The sequence below is a fragment of the Antennarius striatus genome, chromosome 7, assembly GCF_040054535.1.
Source record: "Antennarius striatus isolate MH-2024 chromosome 7, ASM4005453v1, whole genome shotgun sequence".
NCBI lineage: Eukaryota > Metazoa > Chordata > Actinopteri > Lophiiformes > Antennariidae > Antennarius > Antennarius striatus.
The window spans coordinates 4,697,501-4,714,681 of NC_090782.1; the positions used below are offsets into that span (position 1 = coordinate 4,697,501).

At 45.0% G+C, this 17,181-nt stretch overlaps 2 protein-coding genes across 2 annotated transcripts in view; one reads left to right on the forward strand and one right to left on the reverse strand.

Moving 5' to 3' along the window:
• Positions 1-206, reverse strand: part of si:dkeyp-51f12.2 (uncharacterized protein LOC100151460 homolog) — a 3,023-nt gene extending 2,817 nt beyond the window's left edge. Inside the window, exon 1 of the mRNA XM_068318804.1 lies at positions 1-206. This exon is cut by the window's left edge and continues 111 nt beyond it. Coding sequence (XP_068174905.1) covers positions 1-206 — 206 coding nt within the window.
• A 1,974-nt stretch (positions 207-2,180) lies between these two features.
• Positions 2,181-14,510, forward strand: dhcr24 (24-dehydrocholesterol reductase). The gene is made up of 9 exons (XM_068319872.1): positions 2,181-2,489; positions 3,732-3,887; positions 8,509-8,614; positions 9,066-9,184; positions 11,483-11,746; positions 11,828-11,971; positions 12,873-13,070; positions 13,141-13,319; positions 13,426-14,510. The coding sequence occupies exons 1-9, from the start codon at positions 2,259-2,261 to the stop codon at positions 13,577-13,579; spliced, it is 1,551 nt and encodes a 516-aa protein (XP_068175973.1). The 5' UTR covers positions 2,181-2,258; the 3' UTR covers positions 13,580-14,510.
• The last annotated feature ends 2,671 nt before the right edge of the window (positions 14,511-17,181 follow it).

Below are 17,181 nucleotides of genomic sequence, written 5' to 3' on the forward strand. Positions count from 1 at the left end.
TCAAATTCCTGGTGGTTGTAGTTTGCAGCACTTTTGCTGTTCATTGCCCAGAACAGACCCAGGATGAGCATGACCACCCCCAACACCACACAGCAGAGGGAGAAAGCTTGTAAGCGGCTCTGGGATGAGTAAAGGAAGGCTGTGGAGCCCCCGGTCACAATGAGGAAGGCTCCGATGAAGATTGCTCCGTGGTGTAGGGAAGGCATCCTCGTCCAGGGCTGTAACTGTTTCTGAGGTTACTGAGTAGGCTGTGGCCGGCTGGATGGTGTCAATCAAATAGAAGAAATCCCAAAGAGTGTGCTCCCCATGCGCTCTGACACTGACCAGACATCCAAATTATTATCTCCACATTAAGTCCTATCACGACAATGAAACCTCAGTCAATCTCTCTTATTTGTTCCCACAAGTTCCATGTCCCATTCTGTTAAAATGCTGTCGATCGTGAAGTCCAAGACTGAAGATCTCCAGCTCCTGTGCAAAAGTGTCAAAATGATTGTTCTGCTGCTTAGTAAAGAAAAATAAAACAATAAAAGCTTTGATGCGTATCAGGACAATGTGGCCGAGCTGTGTTTATCATCAGGGCAGATGGACGAGAGGACAGCAGAGCCCATTAAGAAATCTTTACTGGTGCCCCACCCTCCCTGTCTAATGTGTCTGAAGGGTACCACTTTAGCCCTGTGTGTGTGTGTGTGTGTGTGTGTGTGTGTGTGTGTGTGTGTGTGTGTGTGTGTGTGTGTGTGTGTGTGTGTGTGTGTGTGTGTGTGTGTGACAGCTAGATGTATACTGGCCATATTGCACATGAAATAGAGTTTACCCTTCACATGTTTCTAAATAAAAATAATTTTGTCTCTTATTTTAGGTGGAAAAACGTAGTTAAAAAATTTAGCAGATGACAACAAACCAGTGATGAAATAATCCTCATCAAACTCAAATATCATAACATCATTAAAACCTGCCTTTATATATATATATATATATATATATATATATATATATATATATATATATATATATATATATATATATATATATATATATATATATATATATATATATATATATATATATATATATATATATATATATATATATATATATATATATATATATATATAAGCTAGTGCTACCAGCTAGTTAACAAAGCCTATCTTTGAGACAGGAGATAGGAGATACAGCTAAGCCATGAAACCATACAAACTACAATTACATTTATGGATCCAAATATTTTTCCAGGTAAACCAATAAGATTGTAATTTTTACACGTTGATATGTGTGGTAGCTGGCCAGCTAGCTACCTAGATAGATAGATAATGTACAAGTTCCATTGCACATTATTTCATATTTTTTCTTATAGTGGCATTCATTCTTTATTTAAGACAATACCATTAATATTACATTATTTATCTTCCTTTTTTCATTGAAACTTGTTCTGCAATTTTACACATTTCCTGTTTTTTTTTCAAACATATCAATTAAAAAAGCAGATAACATGTTTAACTTGTGTGCAGTAAATGCATTTGGAACTTTTTAATACTGTTACCTTCCAGTAGAGAATGTTCATTACACCAACTAGTGCATTATAGATAGATAGATAGATAGATATATACTTTAATGATCCCAAGGGAAATTCAGGTATGTGTATTATAATACAAATCAACAACAAACCACTCCATTATTAAAAGGAATAGAAAGCCATAGAAAGATGAAGACTATTAAAGTGGTGCTGCAAGGGCAACAAGGATATACAGTATATACTGTTTTTATGGTATATATTCTGTATGTGTGTGACAGACATATACTGTATGTATATATATGTCTGTGTGTATAATTTATATACATTATACATGCATATATTATATAGATATATGTGTATATATTGTACTTTCCTAGTCTTTTTCTTTGTATTTTGTTCTTACATGAACATGTTATGAGGGAGACAATCTGCAGCATGCAGCCCGGTCTCTGACCGACGTGTGTTGTAATGGAGCCACGCAGCGCGCGTGGTGTGACATCCTTTGTGCTCTCTGATTGGCTCAATGTCGCCGAAGCTTCCGCTGAAAATTTCTCTACAGACCCCTCCATCACCAATAAGCGTGGGACATTGGGTCGTGGCCACGCCTTCTGGTGGTTTGGACCAATGAGTGTGGTTTTAGTTTATGATGGTAAAGGGCGATCAGGAGTCGGAGTTTGAGGTTGGAATCCAGAGTTTAGTGAAGTCTTCTCCACATAGTTCCGTTCGGACCGGGTGACCGTCAGCGATGGCTCCGCTGCTCTACTTAGCCGGTGTAGTCGTCATGTTCCTGCTGTGGGTCAAAGTCAAGGGTCTGGACTACGTCATCGTCCACCAGAGATGGATATTCGTGTGTGTGTTCCTGCTGCCGCTCTCTGTTGTGTTTGATGTGTACTATTATGCACGCGCGTGGCTCATCTTCAAGATGTGTTCCGCGCCAAAGCTGCACGACCAGCGCGTGCGCGACATCCAGCGACAGGTGAGACGTCTTTGTTAATCAGCGACAGGTGTGTGTGTGTGTGTGTGTGTGTGTGTGTGTGTGTGTGTGTGTGTGTGTGTGTGTGTGTGTGTGTGTGTGTGTGTGTGTGTGTCAAGAGCGACCCCATTATCAGGGCTAATTAACCCGTAATAAGGCAATAGTAGGCCATCACCACCAGCTAACGTGTGTGGTGCGTTTAGGGCCTGCAGGCCTCCCTGACCCGGTTCATGTCTCTGCCAGAGTTCAAGCTCTCCACACCGCTTCACACACCTGAGCTGTCACATAGGTGCACAGTATACATCAGTGAAGCTATGTTGTAGTATTTTTTGACAATTTCCAATAATTGTGTTTCCCATGTGGTAGGAGGTTGCCATGGAAATGAGAAGGGGCGTTTCTACTGGCTTTAGAGGAGCAGGGTATACAGTATACTGAAAGGGTAAAACATCCACAATGTAAAATGTTATGTGTTCAAAATAATATCTATGACATCAAATGATGAAAAGTGTTGTAGGAAGTTTTCGGTACCTGGATAATTAATAATAATATAATAAAGTGTACTTAGTGAGATGGTGTGTGCACACAAAAGAGCAGCGTGAAAGAACTACAGAAAGAAAAGGACACAACTTCAAGGTGGTGACAATGAAGTTGTGTGACTGTTCTATTGGACAGATGTGACCAGCTGATCAGAACACCTGTTATTTAAATGATGACCACTGACCCTCCTGCAGGAGAATTAGACTGAGCATGCTCGACAGAATAACCCAACAAACCACATGTGAGTCTCCCCATTGAGAGAAGAAGCTGCTTCTATTTGAACAGGAGGCCTACAAGCTGAAGTTAAAATACAACAAGAAGACCATATGGTTTACGATCTAATGTTAATGTTCTAATGTGTTCATCTGCAAAGGTCACAAGCAGCTTCCAGGTTCACATTTCTAAAAATTTATTTTGGTAAAAACATTTATTTTGGAAGCTAATGGTTTCATTCTGTTTGCGTCTCTGTCTTTCAAACTTTATAACTGCAGCTTTTCAAACAAATGAGGGGCTCTAGGATGATAGTGTGATCGTGTGATCACTGTTGCATCACTTCAACATAACATCATTGTTACAGCTCTTATGAAACATGGTCTCAGTGTGTGACACTCAGTGTTCTGCTGCGTGCTGCATGCGTGTATCAGTATCTCCCTGTTATAAAGATTACTGCAGTTTACCAGCACTTATCACATACTCTGACACTTTCAGGTGCGTGAGTGGAAGAAGGAAGGTGGTAAGACCTACATGTGTACGGGTCGACCCGGCTGGCTCACTGTATCTCTCAGAGTGGGGAAATACAAGAAAACCCACAAAAACATCATGATCAATATGATGGACATCCTGGAGGTGGACACAAAGAGGCAGGTAAGAGGATGTAACACACAAAAACATGGGTCCAAATGTTGCTGCAAATTTGTGAAATGTCGCAAAGTCAGTCAGCCATACTGGTTATTAGTTCTAACTTATATTTTCGTTAACAGAGCCTCAAAGGCAGCTATTCTGATAATACAGATACACAAAAAAATTGGAAAAGCATAACATTCACATAAGATCCACGAAGCACCAGTTTTAAACTGTTTAAGATCCATGAAAAAACTCACTTCCTTGGAAGGAATTCACTGGTAAACTAACAAGTCATCGTGGAATGTGTTCCACCTGTGCTTTAAAAACCAAAAAATGACGTGAGGAGAATATTTTTCTCTGATATGCTGCTGCTCTGGCTGGTGTGTTATCATGCTAGCTTACTAAAAGAAGATGCTAAACATTAGCATGTTAGCATTAACATAACTGTGTACAGTATTTAGGACACTTCTACTTCTCAGCATTTAACCTCATGAACAGAGTGACTTCATGAAAAAGCAAAGCAAAGGATTTCAAACTATTTCAATGCAAGAATTTTCTCTAAAACTACAACACACACACACACACACACACACACACACACACACACACACACGTGTCTGACCAGTGACGTGTGGTGCGGTTCATGGCTGGTGAGGCACTGACTTCATCATAATCGGATTTGCAAACATGTAGCTAATTCACCACTGTAGTTAATGGTGAATAAGCGTCAGTGTAGCTTATTCACCATGTAATTATCAACAGTGAATGGGTTATTTTAAAGTGTCATAGCAGAACTATTTACACATACAAACGGTGACACACAAATAGGCACATTTGATTAAAAAAACATTGTTATGTTGTTACTTATGTTAAGTTTACTTATAAATGAAGTCTATGCGCAGCTCCTTCTGAACAAAAGCATCGAAATAATTTTGAGTTGAGATGTAATCGGCGGTGGCCGAAGGCAGGGACCTTGGCGATCCGATCCCCGGCTACAGAAGCTGGCTCTTGGGACGTGGAATGTCACCTCTCTGGCAGGGAAGGAGCCCGAGCTGGTGTGTGAGGTTGAGAAGTTCCGACTAGATATAGACGGGCTCACCTCCACACACAGCTTGGGCTCTGGTACCAGTCCTCTCCAGAGGGGTTGGACTCTCTTCCACTCTGGAGTTGCCCATGGTGAGAGACACCGAGCAGGTGTGGGTATACTTATAGCCCCCTGGCTTGGCGCCTATACATTGGGGTTCACCCCGGTGGATGAGAGGGTAGCCTCCCTCCACCTTCGGGTGGGGGGCCGGGTCCTGACTGTTGTTTGTGTGTATGCACCAAGCAGCAGTTCAGAGTATCCACCCTTTTTGGAGTCCTTGGAGGGGGTGCTGGAGAGCGCTCCCACTGGGGACTCCATCGTTCTGCTGGGGGACTTCAATGCTCACGTGGGCAATGACAGTGAGACCTGGAAGGGTGTGATTGGGAGGAACGGCCCCCCCGATCAGAACCCGAGCGGTGTTCAGTTATTGGACTTCTGTGCTTGTCACGGACTGTCCATAACGAACACCATGTTCAGACAAAAGGGTGTCCATATGTGCACTTGGCACCAGGACACCCTTGGCCGCAGTTCGATGATCGACTTTGTGGTCGTGTCATCGGACTTGCGGCTGCATGTCTTGGACACTCGGGTGAAGAGAGGGGCGGAGCTGTCAACCGATCACCACCTGGTGGTGTGTTGGCTCCGATGGTGGGGGAAGATGCCGGTCCGATCTGGCAGACCCAAACGTATTGTGAGGGTCTGCTGGGAACGCCTGGCGGAATCCCCTGTCAGAAGGAGTTTCAACTCCCACCTCCGGCAGAACTTCACTCACGTTCCGGGGGAGGCGGGGGACATTGAGTCTGAGTGGACCATGTTCCGCGCCTCCATTGTCGAGGCAGCCGACCGCAGCTGCGGCCGTAAGGTGGTCGGTGCCCGTCGTGGCGGCAACCCCAGAACCCGTTGGTGGACATCAGCGGTAAGGGATGCCGTCAAGCTGAAGAAGGAGTCCTATCAGACCTTTTTGGCCTGTGGGACTCCTGAAGCAGCTGATAGGTACCGGCAGGCCAAGCGGAATGCGGCTTTGGTGGTTGCTGAGGCAAAAACCCGGGCGTGGGAGGAGTTCTGTGAGGCCTTGGAGGACGACTTCAAGACGGCTTCGAAGAGATTCTGGTCCACCATCAGGCGTCTCGGGAGGGGGAAGCAGTGCAGCATCCACACTGTATATAGTGGGGATGGGGAGCTGCTGACCTCAACTCGGCACGTTGTGACTCGGTGGGGAGAATACTTCGAAGACCTCCTCAATCCCGCAGACGCCTTCCCATGAGGAAGCAGAGTCTGGGTTCTCTGAGGCGGGCTCTCCTATCTCTGGGGTTGAGGTCACCGAGGTAGTTAAAAAGCTCCTCGGTGGCAGGGCCCCGGGGGTGGATGAGATCCGCCCGGAGTTCCTAAAGGCTCTGGATGTTGTGGGGCTGTCCTAGTTCACACGCCTCTGCAACATCGCGTGGACTTCGGGGACAGTGCCTCTGGATTGGCAGACTGGGGTGGTGGTCCCCCTTTTTAAGAAGGGGGACAGGAGGGTGTGCTCCAACTACAGGGGCATCACACTCCTCAGCCTCCCTGGTAAGGTCTATTCAGGGGTTCTGGAGGGGAGGGTCCGTCGGGAAGTCGAATCTCGGATTCAGGAGGAGCAGTGTGGTTTTCGTCCTGGCCGTGGAACAGTGGACCAGCTCTACACCCTCCGCAGGGTCCTTGAGGGGGCATGGGAGTTCGCCCAACCAGTCTACATGTGTTTTGTGGACTTGGAGAAGGCGTTCGACCGTGTTCCTCGGGGGGTTCTGTGGGGGGTGCTTCGGGAGTATGGGGTACCGGACCCCTTGATAAGGGCTGTTCGGTCCCTGTACGACCAATGTCAGAGTTTGGTCCGCGTTGCCGGCAGTAAGTCAGATTTGTTTCCAGTGAGGGTTGGACTCCGCCAAGACTGCCCTTTGTCACCAATTCTGTTCATAACTTTTATGGACAGAATTTCTAGGCGCAGCCAAGGCGTTGAGGGTGTCCAGTTTGGTGGCCTTAGTATCGCGTCTCTGCTTTTTGCAGACGACGTGGTGCTGTTGGCTTCATCAAGCCGTGATCTCCAACTCTCACTGGAACGGTTCGCAGCCGAGTGTGAAGCGGTTGGGATGAGAATCAGCACCTCCAAATCTGAGACCATGGTCCTCAGTCGGAAAAGGGTGGAGTGCCCTCTCCAGGTTGGGGATGAGATCCTGCCCCAAGTGGAATAGTTCAAGTATCTCGGGGTCTCGTTCACGAGTGAGGGTACAATGGAACGGGAGATCGACAGGCGGATCGGTGCAGCGTCTGCAGTGATGCGGACTCGGTATCAGTCTGTCGTGGTGAAGAAGGAGCTGAGCCGAAAGGCAAAGCTCTCGATTTACCGGTCGATCTACGTTCCTGCCCTCACCTATGGTCACGAGCTATGGGTCGTGACCGAAAGAACGAGATCCCGGATACAAGCGGCCGAAATGAGTTTCCTCCGTAGGGTGTCCGGGCTCTCCCTTAGAGATAGGGTGAGGAGTTCGGCCATCCGGGAGGGACTCAGAGTCGAGCCGCTGCTCCTCCGCATCGAGAGGAGCCAGATGAGGTGGCTCGGGCATCTGGTTAGGATGCCTCCTGGACGCCTCCCTGGTGAGGTGTTCCGGGCACGTCCTACGGGGAGGAGGCCCCGGGGACGACCCAGGACACGCTGGAGAGACTACGTCTCCCGGCTGGCCTGGGAACGCCTTGGGATTCTCCCGGAGGAGCTGGACGAAGTGGCTAGGGAGAGGGAAGTCTGGGCTTCCCTGCTTAAGCTGCTGCCCCCGCTACCCGACCCCGGATAAGCGGAAGAGAATGGATGGATGGATGGATGTAATCCTCCATTTTTATCGTAAGGCAAGGCGAGTGGAAAACAGATGAATGGCTGCACTTGACTCGCTGACTATAGTTCGTAGTTTGCTGTCACTTCCTCTACAGCCGAGGAAGAAGAATCTTCGGCCAAATCTGTGGGATCACCAGCGCCCCCTACCATGAGGAACGAGAACTGTGTGCCTCACTTTGTGCCTTTCCTCATTCATTCTAGGACCGCTCAACTCAAGAAAGATGTTACACACATGCAGTGGTTGACAAATAAACACTTTACATTATATACATTGGCTAAATTACGGGAATTTGGTTCATAGAGCAAACGTGTTTGAACATTTTAATAGCGACATGTAGATAGCATTACGGTCTCACTGTATAGCATACCAGCACAGCTAGTCGAGCCATCACGCAATCCATGGTGAGGCTCGGTTGGCTGGTGCCTCACCGCAGGTCTCTGCTCCGTATTTCAGCGGTAAACGTGAAAATTTAGCGATTTTGAGTAAAAATAATGTAGAATAGGGGACGTTAAATCGAAAATAACTATATAATACACATCATTGGATAAATATAACCATTTAATATATTTCTTCCATTTTCCATTTTTTTCTTCCATGATGGCAGGTGAGGCCGTGCCTTACTTGCCTCCCCTGACCGCACGTCACTGTGTCTGACAGGGGTGTGTGTTGTTCAACTGATGACGCCGTGATCTTTGTTCTGTAGGTGGTGAGAGTCGAGCCTCTGGCCAACATGGGTCAGGTGTCTGCCCTCCTTAACTCTATTGGCTGGACGCTGCCAGTGCTGCCTGAGCTTGATGACCTCACTGTGGGTACGTTGTCAGTGTGACTGAGGACATGTTCCAGGGAATCATCTTAGAGTGGCCCCATCTGTGGTCCCCGGCTCTCTGGAAATAGAGAAGCTGTACTGGTGATTTCCGAAGCTCGTTGTTCATTGATGTAGATCCATGGTCGTCTCCATCCGTCACTGTATCCTGTTGGGAGCCTCAGCTACTTCTCTAATTGTGTTAGGCGAATCATGTTGTAGCTCAAATGATGAAACTGGGAGGAAATGGCTGCAGTGTTAGAAGTACCCCCAGATCAGATTTCATAATGGATTTCCTGATGCCATAAACTGCTCCTAATGTTTTCCAATCAGTCTGCTGAACATTGGTTTATCCTCATGTTCATGCAGACACATCAATCCCAGGAGACAGGATTTCTACTCGTGTGTTTGTCCACTGTTGGAAATGATATGCAAAGATGTATTTACTCTCTCCTCAGGTGGTTTGGTGATGGGCACAGGCGTGGAGTCTTCCTCTCACATTTATGGCCTGTTTCAGCACATCTGTGTCGCGTATGAACTGGTTGTGTCTGATGGCAGCTTGATACGCTGCACTGAGGCAAGTAAGGAGTGTGTGTGTGTGTGTGTGTGTGTGTGTGTGTGTGTGTGTGTGTGTGTGTGTGTGTGTGTGTGTGTGTGTGTGTGTCTGTCTGTCTATCTGGTGTTAGGAAATAGCCTGATTTTAAATTGGAATCACCATGGTAACATCATTGAAATTATCAAGGATCATCTTTGTCTTTTTTATCTACCACTGTTGACTGTTGTGTCAGAAAAAGACCAAAATATAGTTTCACACATGGAATACAGACTAAATATGAATCATTTAGATTTTTTAAATGTAGATACTCTCTATGCATGCATCCCATCCTGTCCTGTTCTAATTTTGTGATTGCACTGAATGTATTTCCTCTCACTTTTTCTGCATAAGTTACCTAATTTCTTTCAGAGGTATCATTTAACCTCATTTCCATTTTGTGTTAAGGTCCGCGCTCCACTCACAGCTCTGACGATGATGCTTACAATAGAGAATCCTCTCCTTCTGTCACTAAAAGGTGTCTGTAAGCAGGTTAAAAAGTCTTACAGCCATTTGCAAGACTGGTTTACTGACAGTAAGATCAGTAAATTCAGGTAAAACAAAAATTATTAGAAAATTATTGAAGGTAAGAGGGGAGGGAGGTAAGCTCAGACCATCATTTAAAAAACCCCAAAACTCATCAGTTTAACTCTGATTTTAAGTTTAAACCTGACAATACATTTTAGAAAACCCACATCAACCATTAGGGTTTAAAAATGAATGTAAACTGAAGGAATGATGCAGCCTGTTTAAAGATTACTGCTCTTTTTCAGGTGTCATAATCAGTGATGATGAATGAGTGATCAGGATAAAGACAGCAGCTCTACTGTTTTAGCTTTTAGCACAGGCTAGGCCTTGTTAAATGTATTCAATCCTGTCAAATACACTCAAAATGCTGTTAAAATTGGCTCTTGGAACAAATATCTTTCAGCCTTTATTCTGAAGAGAGCCGGACTAGCTAAGCTACAGGCCCGTGTTGCTGTGTGTTTTATTTATTTAATGCTTAAAAGTTGTTTAAATAAGGTCCTCTTTATAAAGTTGGTTGTCCAGAATGTAATTAATATCAGGTTTAGAGAAAAATTCAATTGTAAGTTGGCACTCTGGTAAAATGACAAGGTCATTATGAAATGTGTTGCACCTTTGTTGTGATTCAAAAACAATCACTGCGGTTTTCGTCACAGGGAGACGCCCCCCCAGAGAGAAAAAGTTGCGGATACAGCGTCTAAACGATAACGCAGACCCAGCATTTGAAAAAAAAAAATCCCTTTGGCCATCGTTTTCAAAAAGTTGTGTTTTTGTCCAGGATATCTGCGTTGTTGTGTGGATGGAAGGGGTAATTGCAAAAAAAAACCTTGCGTTTTTGTAAAGATCTGGCAGCGTGTGGACGGGGCCTAATAATGATACAGACCTGAGCCTCACATATCCCCTGAAGGATTCATGGCTCCTAACGCAGGACTGAGTTTAAACCATTCTTGTGACCGTCTCATAATCACATCTGTGGTCCTGACATTTTGTACAGATAATACAGATTATTTATTTTGTCATCTTTGGTGATCCTCTTGACATTTAACATGATGAGTCATCATTTTTATTACATCCCGCGAAGCGGTGATGTATTGTAAATTGTCAGTGTTTGTCCATTCGTCCGTCCGTCCACCAATATCTTCACAACCGTTGCGGATAGAAAGATGAAACAAAAAGCACATTACTCGGGCGGCAAAGGGGATGGAAATAAGATGATGACCTTGACCTTGAAAAACTAGGTAAAGGTCAAATTTTCACTTTTATACATATTTAGGTACACATCTCTGAAACCTGATGAGATACAATCACAAAACAAAAAGCAACATTTTCAGGAAGTCAGAGGCACAAAAATGTGATGATGACCTTCACCTTTGGAAAACTATGTCAATGTCAACTTACCACTTTTGTTTCTTTTAGGGTGCAAAATTCTTGAGACAGACAATAAAAACTTTGAAAATAATCAGAGTCAAGGAAGCAGTAGGTCAGGGTAAAATTTTGAATTAAGGGGTGTCGTGGGATGTTGCAGTCCCTGACTGTCTTGGTTATTTTTTTCGTTGATTTACCCTCAGTTTTTTTTAACCAGGGTCACATTCATCTGCACTGTTAGCATGCTAACTTACTAAAGTAAGCAGGCGAGCTTGCTAAACATTAGCATGTTTTAGATTGTTGTTGTTGTTGTTATTAAAATCTACATTAGAGACAAAATCTCAAATTTGAAACCATTCATTGAGTTATGTGTTCTTTTTTTCTGCAATGTAGGAGGAGAACTCGGACCTCTTCCATGCCGTCCCGTGGTCCTGTGGAACTCTGGGCTTCCTGGTTGCAGCAGAGATTAAGATCGTCCCCGCTAAACCCTGGGTGAAGCTGCGCTACGAGCCAGTCAGAGGGCTGGAGAACATCTGTCAGAGATTCAGGGACGCGTCACAGAACAAGCAGAATACGTTTGTTGAGGGCATCCAGTACAGTCTGGACAGCGCTGTCATCATGACAGGAACCATGAGTGACCATGCTGAACCTGATAAGGTGTGATGTTTGGAAGCTTGTTTTTGGTTTGTTTTCTCACATTTTCCCTTGGGGTAACCTCCCTTTTTACTTTTGGAGCAGATCAATAGAATCGGTCTGCACTTTCAGCCCTGGTTCTTTAAACATGTGGAGGGCTACCTTAAAGAGGATTGGTGTGGAGTCGAGTACATCCCTCTGAGACAGTACTACCACAGACACACCCGCAGCCTCTTCTGGGAGCTTCAGGTACGCTGATAATTCTCCGTTTCAGTAAAGAACTGCATGCGAATGTCAATTTTTAGCTTGTCATCATATTGTTAACTCTGTACTGACTAAGCTTTTTTCCAATGTAATGCTCTCTCTCTCTGTCTAACACACACACACACACACACACACACACACACACACACACACACACACACACACACACACACACACCATTAGACATTAGTGATGAGCACCCAGCAACCTCTGTTGTAAATGGTGTGATGAATTATGCATGGCATCGGTTTTACAGGCGTCTTCAGAAACTAGCTCTGAGCTTACGGGCGTCCTTTGTGTTTCTGAAAGGATTTCATAGAAAGTTGGACAAAAATGTAGCCGACTCATGCTTTGTTTTATTTACTAAATCACAAAAAATGACTTAAAGTGACATTACTGCTCTCTGTTACTGTAAATGGCTGCTAGAAATAGTTTGCAGCTGGTAGAGGGCTAGTGCTGCCCTCTGGCGGAATATAAAAGGAGTGCATCTGGATTGTATCTGCCTTGACCACTACTGTAGGTTGTATTACACATGACAGTTCTATCCTCATGTAGAAATTTAACACTGCAGTGTGTGATGGAAAAACTACTAGAAATGATGAACTATCTGCTTTTACTTCCACTCATGAAGCTGTAATATTAGATGATTGTGGCTTGAACAAAAGATATGAGAAGGGGCAGAGGTCTTAAGCTCTGAATATATTAAATAAAATCATGAATAATGGTATTCATGTAATGTTTATTTTTATTTATTCAGGTGTGCAACAGATTCTGCTGATTTAATTGTAGTGACTTACCAGATCATTTTCAGTGTCTATTTTTGCTGCACTTCAGGCAGGAAAATAAATCAATGACAGTACAGTATCTGTGTCTGTTTTTGTTACAGGATATTATTCCCTTCGGCAACAACCCTGTGTTTCGCTGGTTGTTAGGATGGATGGTTCCGCCGAAGATCTCTCTGCTGAAGCTCACCCAGGGGGAGACCATCAGACAGCTTTATGAACAGCACCATGTGGTCCAGGACATGCTGGTTCCTATGAAGCACCTGCACGCTGCCATAAAATGCTTCCACCAGCACATCAATGTAAGACTGAAATGCGAATGACGTCACTAAATAGTTTTTCTATGCTGCTTGAACCCTTGTTTTGTTTCAGGTTTACCCCCTGTGGTTGTGTCCGTTCCTGTTGCCACCAGGCAAAGGGCTGGTCCACCCCACAGGTCAGGAGGAGGAGCTGTACGTGGATATCGGGGCTTACGGAGAGCCCCACGTCAAACACTTTGAGGCTAATGCATCGGTTCGTCAGCTGGAGAAGTTTGTCAGAGATGTGCATGGGTACGTCTTGATAAGCAAACTAAATTTAGTATTACTATCTGATATGAGAATCTATGTGTCGATGTTATCACACTCACGTCTGACCCACATGCACTGCTCCCTTCAGGTTCCAGATGCTCTATGCAGACGTGTACATGACGCGGGAAGAGTTCTGGCAGATGTTCGATGGGCGGCTGTACCACAGGCTTAGAGAGGAGCTTGGCTGTAAAGAGGCCTTCCCAGAAGTTTATGACAAAATCTGTAAATCTGCCCGACACTGACTCCCCACTACCCGTCTGCCATCCTGTTCAGGGTTGGTTCTACAAAACACTAAAGAAATGTTTCACTGAACTATACATTGTTTACATTCACACAAGCAAAAATGTGTGCTATTTTTGGACATCATGTTATGACTCAAGAGACGTTTCTGCCAATGTGACGCAGGAACACAAGTACTGTAATATTTGAAGTCATGAATGTATTCTGTTTTCTGTCTTCCTGTACACAGTTGCCTTATTTTGACGTTCATATTTTGATTTTATGTACGACTTAACTGATTTGTAAATGTTCTGTTAACTTTTTTAAGGTAACAATTCTCAGGTTAATACCTAAGATATACTTTTATTAAGTTAATTAGTTAATATGTTTCTACAGTGCTGTACACTTTGGGTTGCTAATTAGTCTCTTAAACAAATTAAGCTTTTATGCTAAATGTTAATCTCTTAATTCCACTAATGTACTGAATGTACTTGTAAAGTATGGGCTACTTTTTAGAAGAAAATCAGATTGTAACAATGAATGAACAAATTTAAAAATACTTAAGTTGTGTATCAGAGTAATAAATGTCGAAAATCGGCACACAGCAGATTAATTTCAGGAACACAAAGCTGATCTGCTGTTTCTTGTTTTTTCATGTGAATTCTACACAGTGCCAGATACATTTATTTGTTTGACTTGTCTGTGTTGGATGTATCTTAGAGAACAAACAAGTGACTAACCACAGCAAACAAGTTCTTAATTTGACTCATTTTTAAGGATGTGTGGTTTCAGTGTCAACCTCTTACCCAGATATAATCTTTCTCTAAGAGACTTTTTGTTTTACCCGAGCTGACAGGTTTTTCAATTTATCCTGTATTTTCAGACAACTTAGAAAAGCCAGTTTTACATGACAGTGTGGTGTAAATCACTGGGATCTATTGTTGGGAATTTTTTTGACACTTTCAGTTTTACCACATTTACAGTCATTAATCTGATTAAACTACTGTGTCATAAGGAAACAGCCCATAAGTAGTTGCTTTACTTAATACCAAATTAACAGTAACCAGGAACAAGAACAGGAAGAAAAAAGATCACAACAGCTGAAACATTGCATCAAAAATTTATTATGTGCCAACTGGAGCATATTTTATTCATCAGTGTTTTTCTAATTTGTATCGATCACAGTAGTAAACCTCCTCCTGGATGGTGGCTCGGTCTTCACCCCAAGCTGCCAGGTTTAGGTGGAGGATAGTCACACTGTCACACTCACCCAACAAGACAGGCTGTTTTTTGGGGGGGTTACATAGCAGTGGGTTTCAAACTTGAGAATTAACTTTAACATCAGAGAATTCTAACCACGTTGACCAAGTTGTGGCATTTTTACATATACTGTATACAGTTTTTTCTCCCTAACTGGAGTTTTACAAGGTTTAGGGTTAGTTTTATTTATTTATTCAGTTTATTTTTTTCTTTCCAGACATGTTATTACACCAGACTTCACTTTCATCAGTTTTGGACCATCAACAACATCTGAAAAAAAAAAAAGGTTGAACAGGTAGAAACCACTGGCTTGTAAAATTCCCGTCCCCTGAATCAACATCTCTCTCATTGCAACACATTATGAACCAAATTCATACATATCACCTTTAAATTATTTTATTTCTTGCATGTATTGACTACTAATCTGACTCTGTTCACCGTCTCAGTTGCTACACTAAGGTAGGTAAACGAGGGACAGGTAATTTTGGGGTAATTAAAAAATATATTTTGTGACTGATCTGACAAAAAACTGCTGTTTTCATACTCGAAATTTTGAGTTATATGTAATTAACTACCTCTCCAAGGAACCATCACCTTAACGTGGTGGAGAGGTTTGTGTGCCCTAAGGATCCTGGGAGCTATGTTGTCGGGAGTCTTGTACTCCTGTTAGGGTCACCCAAGGCAAACAGGTCTCAGGTGAAGGGCCAGACAAAGAATGGTTCAAATATCCCATGAAAAACGGAAAAGGGAAAACTGTGACCCTGCCCGGAGGAAGCCCGGGGCCCACGTCTGGAGCCAGGCCTGGACGGAGGGCCCGTCAGCGAGCGCCTGGTGGCCGGGTCTGCCACGGGGCCCGGCCGGGCTTAGCCCGAAAAGGCAACGTGGATTCTTCCCACCCCTGTGGACCCACCACCCGCAGGGCAAACCGATGGGGTCGGGTGCGCTGTCATATGGGTGGCAGTGACGACAGGGGGTCACGACGGACCAGACCCGGGCGGCAGAAGTTGGCTTTGGGGACGTGGAATGTCACCTCACTGGCGGGGAAGGAGCCGGAACTTGTGTTGGAGGTGAAGCGCTACCAGTTGGATCTGGTGGGGCTTACCTCCACGCATAGCCTCGGTTCTGGATCCAAACTCCTGGATAGGGGTTGGACCTTGTTTTACTCCGGAGTTGCGTCAGGCGTGAGGCGCAGGGCGGGTGTGGGGATACTCACAAGCCCCCGGCTGAGCGCCGCTGTGTTGGAGTTTACCCCGGTGGATGAGAGGGTCGCTTCCCTACGCCTTAAGGCTGTGGAGGGGAAAACTGACTGTTGTTTGTGCATATGCACCAAATATCGGTTCAGAGTATTCGGCCTTCTTGGGGTCCCTAAATGGGGTCCTTGAAGGGATCCCTGCAGGGGACTCCATTGTTCTCCTGGGGGACTTCAACGCACACGTCGGCAATGATGGAGACACTTGGAGGGGCGTGATTGGGAGGAATGGCCTCCCTGATCTGAACCCGAGCGGTGTTATGTTGTTGGACTTCTGTGCTAGTCACGGATTGTTCATAACTAACACCATGTTCGAACACAAGGATGCTCACAAGTGTACCTGGTACCAGAGCACCCTGGGTCGAAAGTCAATGATTGATCTTGTGATCGTATCATCTGATCTTCGACCGTGTGTTTTGGACACTCGGGTGAAGAGAGGGGCAGAGCTGTCAACTGATCACCACCTGGTGGTGAGTTGGGTCCGTTGGCGGAGGAAACCTTTGGATAGACCTGGTAAGCCCAAACGAGTAGTGCGGGTGAACTGGGAACGTCTGGAGGAGGACTCTGTCCGTGAGGCCTTCAATTCACACCTCCGAAGGAGCTTCTCGTGCATCCCTGTGGAGGCTGGGGACATTGAACCTGAATGGTCGATGTTCAAAGCTTCCATTGCTGAAGCTGCAGCTGAGAGCTGTGGTCTCAAGGTCTTGGGTGCCTCAAGGGGCGGTAACCCTCGAACACCGTGGTGGACCCCGGTGGTCAGGGAAGCCGTCCGACTAAAGAAGGAGGCCTTCAGGGGCATGTTGTCCCTGGGGACTCCTGAAGCAGTTGCAGGGTACCGACAGGCCAAAAGGACTGCAGCCTCGGCTGTGATGGAGGCAAAACAGAGGGTGTGGGAGGAGTTCGGAGAGGCCATGGAGAAGGACTATCGGACGGCACCAAAGTTGTTCTGGAGGACTGTCCGACACCTCAGGAGGGGGAAACGGGGAACCATCCAAGCTGTATACAGCAAAGATGGGACACTGTTGACCTCGACTGAGGAGGTTGTCGGTCGGTGGAAGGAACACTTTGAGGAACTCCTGAATCCAACTACCCCAACTGACCCGTCCTCTGTTGCAG

Excerpts from the sequence above, each read along its gene's own strand:
- dhcr24 (XM_068319872.1), top strand. The coding sequence starts at position 2,259 with ATGGCTCCGCTGCTCTACTTAGCCGGTGTAGTCGTCATGTTCCTGCTG. Across the intron at positions 9,185-11,482 it reads GCTTGATACGCTGCACTGAG|GAGGAGAACTCGGACCTCTT; the intron begins GCAAGTAAGGAG and ends TCTGCAATGTAG. Across the intron at positions 13,320-13,425 it reads TTTGTCAGAGATGTGCATGG|GTTCCAGATGCTCTATGCAG; the intron begins GTACGTCTTGAT and ends TGCTCCCTTCAG.